The sequence below is a fragment of the Muntiacus reevesi genome, chromosome 7 (genome assembly GCF_963930625.1).
Source record: "Muntiacus reevesi chromosome 7, mMunRee1.1, whole genome shotgun sequence".
NCBI classification, from domain to species: Eukaryota; Metazoa; Chordata; class Mammalia; order Artiodactyla; family Cervidae; genus Muntiacus; species Muntiacus reevesi.
The window spans coordinates 9,967,490-9,982,838 of NC_089255.1; the positions used below are offsets into that span (position 1 = coordinate 9,967,490).

At 39.4% G+C, this 15,349-nt stretch overlaps 1 protein-coding gene across 1 annotated transcript in view; it reads right to left on the bottom strand.

Moving 5' to 3' along the window:
- The window catches only part of ARSB (arylsulfatase B), a 162,608-nt gene that overhangs the window by 69,685 nt on the left and 77,574 nt on the right, over positions 1-15,349 (bottom strand). The window contains exon 5 of the mRNA XM_065941938.1: positions 11,174-11,417. Coding sequence (XP_065798010.1) covers positions 11,174-11,417 — 244 coding nt within the window. The remainder of the gene's footprint in view (positions 1-11,173; positions 11,418-15,349) is intronic.

A 15,349-nucleotide genomic window follows, 5' to 3' on the forward strand; every position in this document is an offset into this window, starting at 1 on the left:
TGATAAAAAAATCCAAGAAACACCCACAGAGTAACTTCCATCCTGTCCACTTTATATAAGAATTATCATCATCCTGATTACCTTCCCCTAAAGCTATTGAGTTGCTATTAATACTGTGTTCCAGGCTCTGTGCTGTTTCACACATATTTTCTCACTACATCCTCATGTAAGTGCCTATGAAGCGGGCATCACTAATGTTACATTCTACACACAACTGATGCTTGGAGGCATAAAGTAACTTGCCCAAGATCACACAAATAATAAATGGAAATGACCAGATTTGAACCATATCTAACCACAGAGTTCACATTTTCAACCATTACACTAGTGACATTACTCCCAGGATGTATTTTCTCTGTTATGTGGGTGATGGTGATATTGGGTTTGTGTAAATTCCATGCTCCTTTAAAAGCCATTTTAACATGCAAACGTTACCATGAATAAAGTGTTTAGCCACGGAAATAAAAACATTTTGACTAAAATTGGTGAGGAAATATGTAACTTAAATCCACCTGATGTAGAGTTTTATATGAGAGAAATTTTTCATGTACATCTTTATTAAGGAATCATTAAATATTAAAGTAGGCTACTCTAAAAGATACAATATTATTCAGAATAACTGAATCACACCTTTATTACAATCTTTTCCTATTTATTATTAAAAAATAATTGGTAGGACTTCCAGGTTAGTATCAGGGCAAACCAGCAGAACCTAATATCCCTTTTTTCCCGATTTCCATTATAATACCCGTGAAGAATTACAAAAAGACCAACACTGGCAACAGTGTTGGAAACTAAAGAGAAGACCAGATGCCAAAGTCCTGAGGGGGCTTTCACTCGTGCCAGTGCTGAAGAGATTAACAACATATTCTTGGATTCGAACAGACGAATCAAAACCTGGTCCCAAAGAAAACAGAAAAAGATGGATTCACTTTGTCTACGTCTAGCTATAGACGTAGCTTCACTCAAAGTGAAGTGAAAGTCGCTCAGTTGTGTCCATGGACTATACAGTCCATCGAATTCTCCAGGCCAGAATACTGGAGTGGGTAGCCTTTCCCTTCTCCAGGGGATCTTCCCAACCCAGGGATTGAACCCACTTCTCCCGCATTGCAGGCAGATTCTTTACCAGCTGAGCCACCAGGGAAGCCCAAGAATACTGGAGTGGGTAGCCTATCCCTTCTCTCGCGGATATTCCTGACACAGGAATTGAACCGGGTTCTCCTGCATTGCAGGAGGATTCTTTACCAACTGAGTTATGCTGCTGCTGCTAAGTCGCTTCAGTTGTGTCTGACTCTGCGACCCCATAGACGGCAGCCCACCAGGCTCTCCCGTCCCTGGGATTCTCCAGGCAAGAACACCGGAGTGGGTTGCCATTTCCTTCTCCAGCACATGAAAGTGAAAAGGGAAAGTGAAGTCGCTCAGTCGTATCCGACTCTTAGTGACCCCATGGACTGCAGTCCACCAGGCTGCTCCATCCATGGGATTTTCCAGGCAAGAGTACTGGAGTGGGGTGCCATTGCCTTCTATGAGGGAAGCCCAAAACTTAGGCCTTAGAGGTCACACTAGACAAAAGTGAGCAGGGAGCTCGCATCAGCTGGTGTCAGGGCTGGCCCAGCACGCCTCTCCTCCCTCACCACCGGTTTCTTCCCTCTCTCTGTCGCTCCAGGCAGCAAACACAAGACCAACCGGGAGGACACAGGAGAAATCAGGCAGCTAGGTCGCATTCTCGAATGTGATGCAATCAGACAGAAAATGTCTGAAACAACCCTCAGAGCACGACCTAACTATGAACACAGAGAAGAAGCTCTTTTGTCAGAGAGGGAGAAACAGGGAATCAAAAAATAACTCATCACTTCTTCAACATTTTGCTTCAACTTCACAAATACATATATGTATATATGTATTTGTATATATGTGATATATATGTATACACACACACATATAGATGTATATTCACGTGACTGATGTGACTAAATATATATAGACTTTGAATGCAGAGCTACTGGTTGGTGTCGCTATCGTCTTTACTTCGTAACCCATTTTTATAATGCTTCATTTCCAGTTTCCAGTGCCATTTTTCTTACACTGGAGCAAGAGTCAAAGAACGTGTGAATTTCTTGATTTCCATAGGATAATGGTGGCCATCTACATTTGAATCTCTCCACACATTTCCCTTAAAAGACATACTGAAAAGGAAAGAAAGTAAAATTACCCAACACTCAAGCCTACAACATAAGCAGGAGACAGAATATGTTTAAACCTGGATGGACATGAGGAAATATCCATCTAAGCCCTGGAGAGTCAGTGCTGGTTCCCACCTAGGGAAGGAGTCAGGCTGGGATTGTGCCCAAGAGGGTGCAGGGGTCCAAGAGGGGAAGGGACTCAGGCTGTATCTGATAAAATAAACCCAGAAAGAGAGGCCCCCACACTGAGTGACCAACACCAAAAACTCTGAAACAAAAGACCTGAATGTACCCCATTGCGCATCTGGGAACGTGACTCAGTTTGGTCACCTTTGAGTCATACCTAGTAAAAGTCTTCAACTTTAAATAATACTAGTGATAACAAAAACCTTCCAGACCTCTAGGCAAAAGGACCAAGTCACTTGCAAATGAAATAAGATCCAGATAACATGAAATTTATCAACGGTGACATATGAAACAAGTATACAGTAAGGTAACACTGTCAAGAAACTCAAGGAAAAAAACTATATGAGACAAGGATCTTATATCAGTTCAACTGTTTTGCTATTATCAAGGCTGTAGGAAAGGCTTCAATACCAAGGAGAAATTCAAAGAATCCTGAGAAATCTATTAAAATATGAATTTTTCCAACTAAGAGGTAATTGAGAACACTTTAGAAATGGACAAGTGGTTAGCACAGAATATATTATTATAGATCTAAGACAAAAGTAAAATTGTGGACAAGGGTAGAAAAACAGCATTATAATATTACATGCTCAGACAAAGTAGATATAATACAACTAAAAATAGCACTGAAAGAGAAAGGTAAGACAAAGGATAGAATTGAATAACTTGTTGATGTTCTTACAGGTAATAAGTAGAAGTCAAAGATAACATTTAAAGCTGACAAACCAAATAGCAGAACCTAAAAAGTGACTAAGAGAATTACATAAATATATTAATATAATGATGCTACTGGAATAAACCATACATTGATCTAATCAAAGATAAAAAAACAAATATAAAACAATACAACAGAGCTAAGAAAAATTATAGTTAAAGCAATATATAAAAACTCATTTACTGAAGTAAAATATTTTCTGGTTGGATCACAAAGAAAAACCTAATATTATACCTAACAACTACAAAATACACATTCTTTTCGAGGCTACCCGGCACAGATTCCAAGAAAGTGAGACAAGTCTCAAATTTAAAAGGATTGAATAATAAAAAGTATGTCCTCTTACAACAATAGGATTAAACTAGAAATCAATAATCTAACCGAGAAAATCTGAAATTTTGGAAAATAAATGGGTCTAAATACATGGATCAAAGAAGAAACCATTTGCACCATTTCCACCATTATTCTTAACAATGATTTTGCCATAAATTCCACCTTGTCAGATATACCAAGATTATAACCTTAGCTTTTCTGTTCTCAGGTAAACTTGGTATACTTTGCTGTAACGGTACTTATCAGAAGACAATAAAGCAATGTCTATAGAATAATGAGAACAGACTTGATAAGAATTCTTTGTCAAATTATTACTTATATTTGAAGGTAACAGAAAGATATTCTTCCACATACGAAGATTTTTTAAAAAACCTTATCATTTATGTACCTCTATGAAAATTACTTTAAAGTATTAACCAACTAATGAAAAGATCATTAAAATTAGGAACTGAGAATGTGAAAGTTAAGGAATACTTGCAATATAAAAAGTAACATAGATCAATATACATAATTTCTCTATATGTGATTACAAAGGTTTATAAAGAAGAAAACCTCTGGAAGAGAGTTATAAGACTTACAATATTATGTTTCAGAAAGCTGGTTCTGTGATCCCAGATTGAATTGGAAAGTATTTGAAAGAAGAAAATACACAGGATAATAAAATATTCTTTGGGTATTTCTGCTTCTAGCCAAGATGGAGTAACAGGCAGACTAGACCTAGCCTCCTACCTAAAACAACCTAAAGAGAAACAGAATATATGAAACAACAGTTTTCAATAGATGAGCTATCAGGCAAAGGACAGTGATCCCTAAGTGACAGGAAACCCAACAATTCTTATCACTGTCCTCAATTATTACCATAAGAATAGTAAGGTTCCAAGCCCTGCTGCAGGGATGGGAAATTGAGGCATCGCCCCATGGACTCCCTGACTTGAGAGCTGAGGCGCCAGGGAGCCCCTAGAGTTGACAGGATAGAGAGCCAGAGGAGATGAAGGCACAGGAAGAGGAGCTTGGGGATTTGTAGAAAGTCCCTTACAATATTCAGCTGAGCACTGATCAGACGTATGTGAGAGAGCTACGCCAAACCAGGGAAAGAACTATCTGCAAGATGAAAGGAAGCAGCGCCCCGCAGTCACATGGGCTTAGAAATAGTTATATCTACTCCCATCTGCCAGGCTGGAAAAACTTAAATTCCAAGGGCATTCGGTAGATTACTCAGAAGGTTTTGACTCAGCAGTGAAGAATAGGTTGTCCACAACCAGACACTGATATGGACCTGCCTAATAAATCATAAAGGCAATATCCTGAAGGCTCCTAGTGTCCTCAACTGCATTTCAGTACAAACCAAGAAGATTTGGTACTAACAATAAATAAATAAATAAATATCCAAGAAAGTAAAATGTACAACGTCTGGCATCGAATCAAAGTTGAAAAGTCATGGAAACAAGACCCACAATGAGGTGACTGACTAATCACTACCAACCCAGAACTGACATAGCTGTTGGAATTAGCAGAGGACATGAAAACAGTTATTAAAACTATATTCTGTATGTTTAGAAAGTTGGATTAAAAAAGATATAAAAGATCCAAACTCGACTTCTAAAGTGAAAACTTGCAACATGTGAGATGAAAACCAGACTGGACAGAGGCAAAACATTCTCAGACATAAATCGTAGGGATATTTTCTTAGATCAGTCTTCCAAGGCAAAAGAAAGAAGAGCAAAAATAAACACATGGGAACTAATCAAACTTAAAAGCAAAGGAAATCATCAACAAAATGAAAAGACAATCTACCAAATGGGAGAAAATATTTGCACATGATGCAACTGATGAGGAGTTAATATCCAAAACATACAAACAGCTCATACAAAGCAGTATCAAGAAAACAAATAACCCAATCAAAAAATAGTCACGAGAACTAAATAGACATTTCTTGCCAAAGAAGACAGGTGGCCAATAGGCACATCAAAAAATGTTCAACATCACTAATTATTAGAGAAGTGCAAATCAAAATACAATGAGGTTATCACCTCACATAAGTCAGAATGGCCATCATCAAAAAATCTACAAACAATAAATGCTGCTTCCTTTTTCTAGGAACCCTTCTACACTGTTGGTGGGAAAATAAGTTGTTGCAGTCACTGTGGAAAATAATGTCGAGGTTCCCTAAGAAACTAAAAATAGAGTTATCATATGATTCAGCAGTCCCACTCCTGGGCATATATCCTAAAAAGATGGAAACCCTAAATCAAAAAGTTACAGTGTTTACGGCAGCACTGTTACAGTAGCCAAGACAGGGAAACAACCTACGTGGCCACCAAGTGACGACTGGTTTAAGAATATGTGGTGATGTATCCAGCCCAGGCTGGATGCATGAGACAAATGCTCGGGCCTGGTGCACTGGGAAGACCCAGAGGAATCGGGTGGAGAGGGAGGTGGGAGGGGGGATCGGGATGGGGAACACATGTAAATCCATGGCTGATTCATGTCAATGTATGGCAAAAACCACTACAATATTGTAAAGTAATTAGCCGCCAACTAATAAAAATAAATGAAAAAAAAAAGAATATGTGGTGATGTAGACCATGGAATATTAGTCATAAAAAAGAATGAAATACTGCCTTTGCAGCAATATGGATGGACCCAGAGAATATCACACTAAGTGGAGTAAGTCAGACAGAGAAAGACAAATATTATATTACTTATATGTGGAATCTAAAAAATAATACAAATGAATCCATATACAAAAGAGAAGCAGACTCACAGACATAGAAAACAAATTTATGGTGACCAAAGGGAAAGGGAGAGGATGAAGGGTACATTAGGAGTACAGGATTAACAGATACAAATTGCTCTGCATAAAATAGGTGAGCAATGAGGACTTACCACAGAGCACAGGGAACTATAGTCAATAACTCGTATAATGGAAGCTATAACGGAAAATAATCTGAAAAATGTGTATAGATAACTTTGACACTAGAAATTAACACAATATTGTAAATCAGGTATATTTTAATACAAATAAGTTGTATTATAAATTCTGAATATTTTTAATTGCAAATTTGACTGTAAGATTATTGATGATTAATATAAGATTCAAAAATACTAAGCTAATAACTTGCATTCAGATATTTTAAATATGCAGAATTCATGACTCCTTTAAGAAACATACATCCAAGGACATATTCATTAGGAAGAAAAGGCAATCTACAGAATAGGAGAAAGTATCTGCTAACAATATATATAACAAGGATATATAATAATATCCAGAATATATAAAGAACTTCTACAACTCAATAGTAACAACAACAAAAATCTCATTTAAAAACGGATGAAGGACTCAAGTAGATATTTCTCCAAAGAAGATACACAAATGATCTACAAACACATGAAAGATACTCAATATCACTAAATACAAGGGAGATGCAAATCAAAATCACAATGAGATATCACTTCACATCCATCAGAATGGCTCATAGCAAATTTTTTTTAAGGGAAGGAAAGAGTCAGTGCTGGTGAGGATGAAGAGATACTGGGACTCTTGTACACTGTTGGGAATATAAAATGGAACTGCTACTATGGAAAACAGTACAGCAGTTCTTCAAAAAATTAGAAATAGAATTACCACGCAGTGCAGCAATTTCACTTCTATGTGTATAACCCAAAGAATTGAGAGCAGGGTCTCAAAGAGATATTGTTCACCTATGCTCATAGCGGCATTATTCACAAAAGCCAAAGGGGGAAACAACACAAGTGTCCAACACTGGATGTATGGAAAATCAAAATGTGGTATATACCAGTGGGATATTAATCAGCCTTTAAAAAGGAAGGAAAGTCACATGCTATATGAATGAACTAAAGGAAACAAGCCAGTCACAAAACCACAAATACTGTAGAATTTCACCTGCATGAAGTATCTACAGCAGTCAGATTTATAGGGACAGAAAGTAGAAGGGTGGCTGCCAGGGGCTGGGGAGAGGGAGGAGTAGAAAATTGTTGTTTAATGTATATATATTGTTTTAGTTTTGCAAGATAAAAAAGTTTCGGGAGATTAGTTATGTAACAATGTGAATACAGGTAACACTACTGAACTGTACACTTAAAAACGGTTATGATAGTAAATTTTGTTATGTATTTTTATCACATTTAAAAATAAATTTTCAAAAAAGAAAAATATATTGGACGGATTTAAAAGAAGAGTAAGAATTAAAAAAAAAAATACAAAACTTGAAGGCATGCTAACAGAATCTATCCAAAAGGGAATATATAGAGAAAAAATAATTACAAAAAAAACAAACAAAAAGAAAAGAGCATCAATCAGCAGGGGGAAGATTTAGGTGAGAAGACAAATACCTCCATTCTTCCCAAATTAATTTTTGTGGTTAATCTCATTTATTTTTCTGTGATTGAGGTTATATAATTTACACTACATAATCATCATAATCATCACCCATTCACGCATCATTGTATTATAAGATATATTTTAAAATCCTGCTTTTTCTTTTAAAACCACCACTTAATAACCCATACGAGATATATATTCATGTACCCAAGGAGCCTTTGACTCATCTCAGTTTATTGTTAAACTTTTTGCCACGGGGCACGTGAGGTCTAACTTCACTGACCAGGGATCAAACCTGCGCCCCTTGCATTGGCACTGTGGAGTCTTATCCACTGGACCACAGGGAAACGTGAGACTTGTCAAGGAAATTTTGTAAAGGAAATATAATGGGGAGGGGTATATAAATATACTCTAGAAGTTATATTAATAGCAGATTACAGATCACAACAGTCAGGTGCTAACACAAGAGCAGATAAGCCAGTGGATTAAAACAGATGGCACCCAGACAGATCATAGCACTAATAAGAACATACAGTGGTACTACAAATCAGTAAAAAAGGAAATATTCAATAATAATAACAATGAAATTATTATTCAGTAATAACTAGTCAAAAATCAGTCTGAGTTGTCTTACTGTTTTAAATAAAGCGTCATTTTAGTTTAGAGTTTCTTAAACTTTGGCTCATTAAGTATTATAACTGCTTTAGGCCTCACAGTATCTGTGAAAATGGGATGAAAGGTGACTTATCTTTCCTTCAACACTCCTCTTAAAATTGAATCCATGAGGTGGGGAAAGTCTTTATAGTTTCATAGTAAGTTTTTAAGATATTTCACATTATCAGATAATATTTGATTGTCACCATCCTTATAATAATAAGGGGCTTCCCTTGTGGCTCAGATGGTAAAGAATCCGCCTGCAGTGTGGGATTGAACCCAGGATCGAACCTGGGTTGGAAAGATATTATGCCATCTAGATCAGTTTCCCATTGATCAGAAAGGAACAACATTCCTTCCATTAGGATTAGGAGCTCTGCTTATGTTTATGTAAGTTTAATAAAACATAAAATAAGTTCAAAAATCCTTTGAAAGGACTTGAAACAAATTATAGGCGGCTTATCAAGATGAAAAGCAGAGAAACCATACAGAATCAGAAAGAACTTGGAGAGGTGATGTCCCCTACAATTGACAAACATGCACTGTATCTTGAAACAGATGAAAAATAGAAGTCAAGGAACTCCTATTACTAAGAATGTCACCCCCTCCAAAACGACAATTTCTTCTAAAATTTAGTATTTTGAAGCAGACTTGAGAGAAATTGATAATTATGCCACTAGGGAAACTCGAGATGTTTTCAGACACCCGACTCTGTTACTGCCATTACTGGCATTCCTCTTTCATCAGACCCTTTTGAAATTTTCAAAAACTATCATCATCTTGAAAATGGTATTTCCAAGTAAATATCTTACTGAAAAAAGTTCCAGAACTCTGGGCACAGACTGAGTGTCTCTGACATTTGGCTGTCCAGTTGTTTTTACTGCTTTGGAAGAGATGCTCCCGACGTCAGTGAGACTGGATGCTTTCTGCCTTGGCAGGCGTGGGTGCCAAATGCTCTACCACTGGTACTGAATAAACGCTTGCCTAATGTTGTGAGAAGCGTCCATTTTATCGGGACAGTGGGGGCTGAATCATTGTTTTTCAGGATCTTTCATCCATAAATGGGAAAAGGATGAGAGCAGCTCTTCTCTTATGAAACAGACACTTACTGAATTTCCAGAGGAAAATCTTGAGATGCTTGATTAGATACTGGGCAGAAATTTTACTTTTTTCCAAATAGAAAAGGAAAACCACTCTCTCATAGTTTCACACACTGGGACAATACTATTGGTGACAACATTCTGGTTACAGCCCTGCAGTCAACATTGTGTCCGCTGCTGAGGATGCAGAGCTCTTGTTCTCTTTAGGATGGGCCACTAGAAGTTCTCCTCTGATACTGAGGAAAGACCTTCTGAAATATGTATTTAAGGGTGGCCAAACTTCTTCCAATTCCTCTGCAAGCAGAAGCAAATATCTGCCAAAGTCCTAAAGGTTACTTCTGACCAAGCTAATCTTAAGACTAAAATGTGGAATTCCACTGAAATGTGAAATGTGGATGGATAGTCCAAAATTTGGTGATATAGATGAACATCAATGACTGGGACTTTACTAAAGATCAAAACTTCTGTGACTCTTGGGACAGAGGAAATTACTCAAAATAAATTCAACTGTTTCTCAACTCAAGCCTCATTTGGCCAAGTATGCCACAAAGCTTTGATTCCATTGGCTATTATGTGCTTTTACAAGCCATGGTTTATGACATTTTAGCCACAAAACAAAATAAAAAAATCAAAACTGATTGGGTGTAAAGGCTGACCCATATGTTGTCATAGCAAAATGACTCAAAACTTTCTCCTGCTTCTATAAGTCAAACTCCAATAGCCTTCACAGTGAAAGCTGGCAGTAAGCTGAAGTTCAAGTTTTGTTTTGCTTGGAAATTTTTATTTCCTTTTTATCATAAAGTGATTATTAATTTTTGTATTAAAAATGAGTGAGAGGCAGAGGCTTTCAAAGAATGTCATATTTTCTATGTGTACACAGCAAAGAATATGTAATCAATATCTAATACCAAAAAATAAATTCTATCTAAGCTTTTGGGCATATGCTTAGGTACATTTTTTTGTAATCTCTGTTTTCAGAGTCTCAAAGAGGTCTATGATTCAAAAACCTGAGGAAAAAAAACTCCATTCCTCTGATTTAGATATTGACCTCATGGAACACATAAAATCATGTCACAATAGTCCAAGAATTACATGGAAGAAACTCAGACCACAACACTTAGAAGAAAATATGGATAAATTTTTGGCCCATTTCAAGCTGAGAAAAATGGTTCTGAACAAAAAAACAAGAGGAAAAATAATAACTTAATTCAAATGGTCATTCTCTAGCTCAATTAAATATTTAATTTCAAATCATTTATATCTAAGGGCAAAATCTAAACTTTAGAAGATGAGGCTATTTCCAGATCTTCCCTCCCTTCCTTGGTCTTCCATTCTCCTAGCAGACAAAAGGACAGGTCTTCTGATCCTCTGCAGGAAGGAAACAGTACCCTATCCAATTTCTTAGCATGGCTTCTTCTGTAAAGACCTCTCGTAGAGGGTCAGCCACTGAGGACAATCTTGTTCCTCATATTATACATATATATGTATATATATGTGTGTGTATATATACACACACAGTATTTGTAAAGGCATTTCTTTTTTTTTAATCTTTTATTTGCAAGCTATACGATCATTTTCACATAAAAGCAATCCTTCTCAGTCCAGTGCAGATGTTTCTGGAGCTTCTGACCTCACAGGGGAAGAGAAAGAGGGGCAGTACCTGATGGTTGTCCACACATCGAAGCCATCCAGAGGCTTGGTGCCAGCTATGCTGCCCCCGGCCAGCTTCACCAAGGTGGGCAGCCAGTCAGAAATGTGGATGAGCTCTCGGGTCTTCACGCCCTTCCGCTTCAGCAAGGGGCTGGCCACAAAGCCCACCGCTCGCACGCCTCCCTCCCACAGGCTCCACTTTCTTCCTCGGAGGGGCCAGTTGTTGCCCCCCGCCAAGGTCTGTCCGCCGTTATCTGAAACAGAGTCAGGTTGTGGCGTGAGGACAAGCTTAATCACCAGACACGTGGAAGAAAAGACTTGGGTGTGTGCTGTCATTAAATGGTGCTTCAGAGCTCCAAAGGGACATTCCTCTTCCCCGTCTTCTGTACCAACGACCCTCCTCCCACCCAACAGCACCCTCCGTCTGACAGACATGACCACGGGGCAGCCCGGGACACGTCTGACGGGAGACCATGAAATCCTCCATGGAGGAAAAAGCCACTGAAGAACAAGGAAGGCCTCCGAGGGGAACTGCTTGGGCCCTGCTGAGCAGTGACCAAGATTCAGATGCACACGTGCAAGTTCGTGTAACAGGAGAATGAACCCAGGTAGGCAGAAAAGGACAGTCAAAGTGTTAGTTGATCAGTCCTGTTCAACTCTTTGTGATCCCATGGATTGTAGCCACCAGGCTCCTCCGTCATGGAATTCCAAAGGAAAGAATACTGGAATGACCTGCCTCCTCCAGGGGAATCTTCCCGACCCAGGGATTGAACCGGGTCTCCCACGTTGCAGACAGGTTCTTTACCATCTGAGCCACCAGAAAAGCCCATCCTGACACACAAAAAGACACCTCTGAGTAAGTTTCACTTAGAAACCTAAAGCTCCTAGTGAGTGGGGAGAGTGAACCTTTTTATTTTCTTCCTGGAAAATTTTTCTAACATTTAAACTGGTCATGGAATTAACATTTGACTCCCTGGTGATTTGAACTCTTGCTTAAGTGTGAAAGTTGAAAACATTGCCAGTGGGCTAAATATCTCGGCACATAGAAAAGTTGGGTGGAAAAAATAATTGCAAGGAAAATTCTTGACAAGACAGCAGGACAAAGCTGCACTGTGAGATGTGTGCTAGGGAAAAGAAGGTTTCTCTTCCAAGACAGCTGAGGGAATGGAGGACCCTGGGGGAGCCAGAGAAGTTACAGGGGCGACCTCAATATCTGACCAGTTGCGTGGGGCTCAGACTCAGAAACTGAGTTAGGCTGTAGAAAATAAACATCACATTGCTATACACTGAGGTTGTAGAATCATATTATCTTCCAAAGTACCTGCATGCTTAGGTGATTTCAGAGACATTTTAAATAACACTTATTTACATGTAAAAGTGAAGTGAAGTGAAAGTTGCTCAGTCATGTCTTATTTTGCGATCCCATGGATGGTAGCCTGCCAGGCTTCTCTGACCATGGAATTCCCCAAGACAGAATACTGAAGAGGGTTGCCATACCCTCCTCCAGGGGATCTCCCAACCCAGGGATCAAACCTGGGTCTCCCACATTCTTTAACCATCTGAGCCACTGGGGAAGCCCATATATTTGCATGTATATTATACCCCAATTAACTGTTTTCCTAAAAGCCACTATGTCCAAATGAACCACGAGGCGGGGGGTGCAGTATGACGGATCTGCTCTATAGAACAAATATATAAAGAAATCTTGGAGAAGGAAATGGCAAGCCACTCCAGGATTCTTGTCTGAAAAATCCCACGGACAGAAGAGCCTGCCAGGCTACAGAACAATGGATTGCCGAGCTGGACACGTCTGAGTGACTAAGCATGCACGTATAAAGAAATCTAACACAGAAATCAAGCTCTACCACAGCCAAAGGATTCTCATGCAAGGAAGGAGAACCAGCCTTTGTTAAGCACCCACTCTGCACTAGGCACTGCTTTAATTTCACATTATCACAGAATCTGGAGTCTGATAGACCTGGAATTGAAGCCTGATGCCAGCCACTCACTAGCTGTGTGACCCAGGGCAACATACTGCCAAAGTTTCCTCACCTTTAATGTAGAGACAATAACTTCTACCTCATTCATATATTATGGTAAGAATTAAGTCACATCATTTATGACAGTTGTTTGGTTAGGGACCTGGCACAATCTAAGTGCTCAATAAATGGGAGCTAATATTTATATTAGAAATTACATATATTTTCCAGCATCAGGGCCTTACATTAGAAAAGACCCTGATGCTGGGAAAGATTGAAGGCAGGAAGAGAAGGGGACGACAGAGGATGAGATGGTTGGATGGCATCAGCGACTCAATGGACATGAGTTTGAGTAAACTCCGGGAGTTGGTGATGGACAGGGAGGCCTGGCGTGCTGCAGTCCATGGGGTCACAAAGAGTCAGACACGACTGAGTGACTGAACAACAACATTATTTATAACAATACAGATAGTCTAGTATTATAACTCTTTCGTCAAGAAACAGAGAGGGAGAGAGGAAGGGGGAGAGAGAGAGATATGAAAAAGCCAAACAGCCATTAACTGGCAAAGTTAGGATTCAAAGTCTGTGTGACTCCCAGTCACTTCCTGCCCCCTGAGCGCCCTGCTCCTGATGTCCCTGGAGTGGAGGGGGTTTTTTAGGGACGTTAAGTTTCACTTCCCTGAGAAAAATATAATAAACACAGTCCCTCTCAACCATGTGCACACAATCCCCATGACACAGCAGGAGAGCTGCTTCAAGGAGACAGTAACTCCCTCCAGAGGAGTCCCTGCTGCTGGCGGGTAGGAAAGTCAAGGCGCTACTGTCAGGGGGGCTTCTGACCAAGCCCTTGACACAACAGGTCTCTGCTTCTTCTCTGGGCCTCAAGAAGGGGAGAGGGAAGAGTCTTGAGCCATCTTAGATGAAGGGAACAGTTCTTTAACACGTGAGTGGGTGACAGTCAATCTCAGACTTCCAAGAACCTTTTCTGAAACCTCACATCTCTTCCTGACAAAACAAATGGTCATCCAGGCCGCTTTATTAAATACACATTCTATTTCACATGAGCCTTTGACTGTGTGGATCACAATAAACTGGAAAATTCTTAGAGAGATGGGAATACCAGACCACCTTACCTGACTCCTGAGAAATATGTATGCATGTCAAGAAGCAACAGTTAGAACTGGACATAGAACAACAGACTGGTTCCAAATCGGGAAAGGAGTACATCAAGGCTGTATATCGTCACTCTGCTTACTTAACTTATATGCAGAGTACATCATGTGAAATGCCAGGCTGGATGAAGCACAAGCTGGAATCAAGGTTGCTGGGAGAAATATCAATAACCTCAGATACACAGATGATACCACACTTATGACAGAAAGCAAAGAATAACTCAAGAGCCTCTTGATGAAAGTGAAAGAGGAGAGTGAAAAAGTTGGCTTAAAACTGAACATTCAGAAAACTAAGATCATGGCATCTGGTCCCATCACTTCACGGCAAATAGATGGGGAAACAATGGAAACAGCGACAGACTTTATTTTGGGAGGCTCTAAAATCACTGCAGATGGTGACTGCAGCCATGAAATTAAAAGACGCTTGCTCCTTGGAAGAAGAGCTATGACCAACCTAGACAGCATATTAAAAAGCAGAGACATTACTTTGCCAACAAAGGTCTGTCTAGTCAAAGCTATGGTTTTTCCAGTAATCATGTATGGATGTGAGAGTTGGACTATAAAGAAAGCTGAGGGGCAAAGAATTGATTCTTTTGAACTGTGATGTTGGAGAAGACTCTTGAGAGTCCCTTGGACTGCAAGGAGATCCAACCAGTCCATCCTAAAGGAAATCAGTCCTGAATATTCACTGAAAGGACTGATGTTGAAGCTGAAACTCCAATACTTTGGTCACGTGATGTGAAGAACTGACTCATTGGAAAAGATCCTGATGCTGGGAAAGATTGAAGGTGGGAGGAGAAGGGGATGACAGAGGATGAGATGGTTGAATGGCATCACTGACTCAATTGACATGACTTCGAGCAAGCTATGAGAGTTGGTGATGGACAGGGAACCTTGGTGTGCTGCAGTTCATGGGGTCACAAAGAGTCAGACACGACTGAGTGACTGAACTGATCTGAGACCCTACATGTTCAAAACAAGGGGCACCATCTTTAGATAAAGGGAATTCCTCCATGCTCCTTATTCTTCACTGAG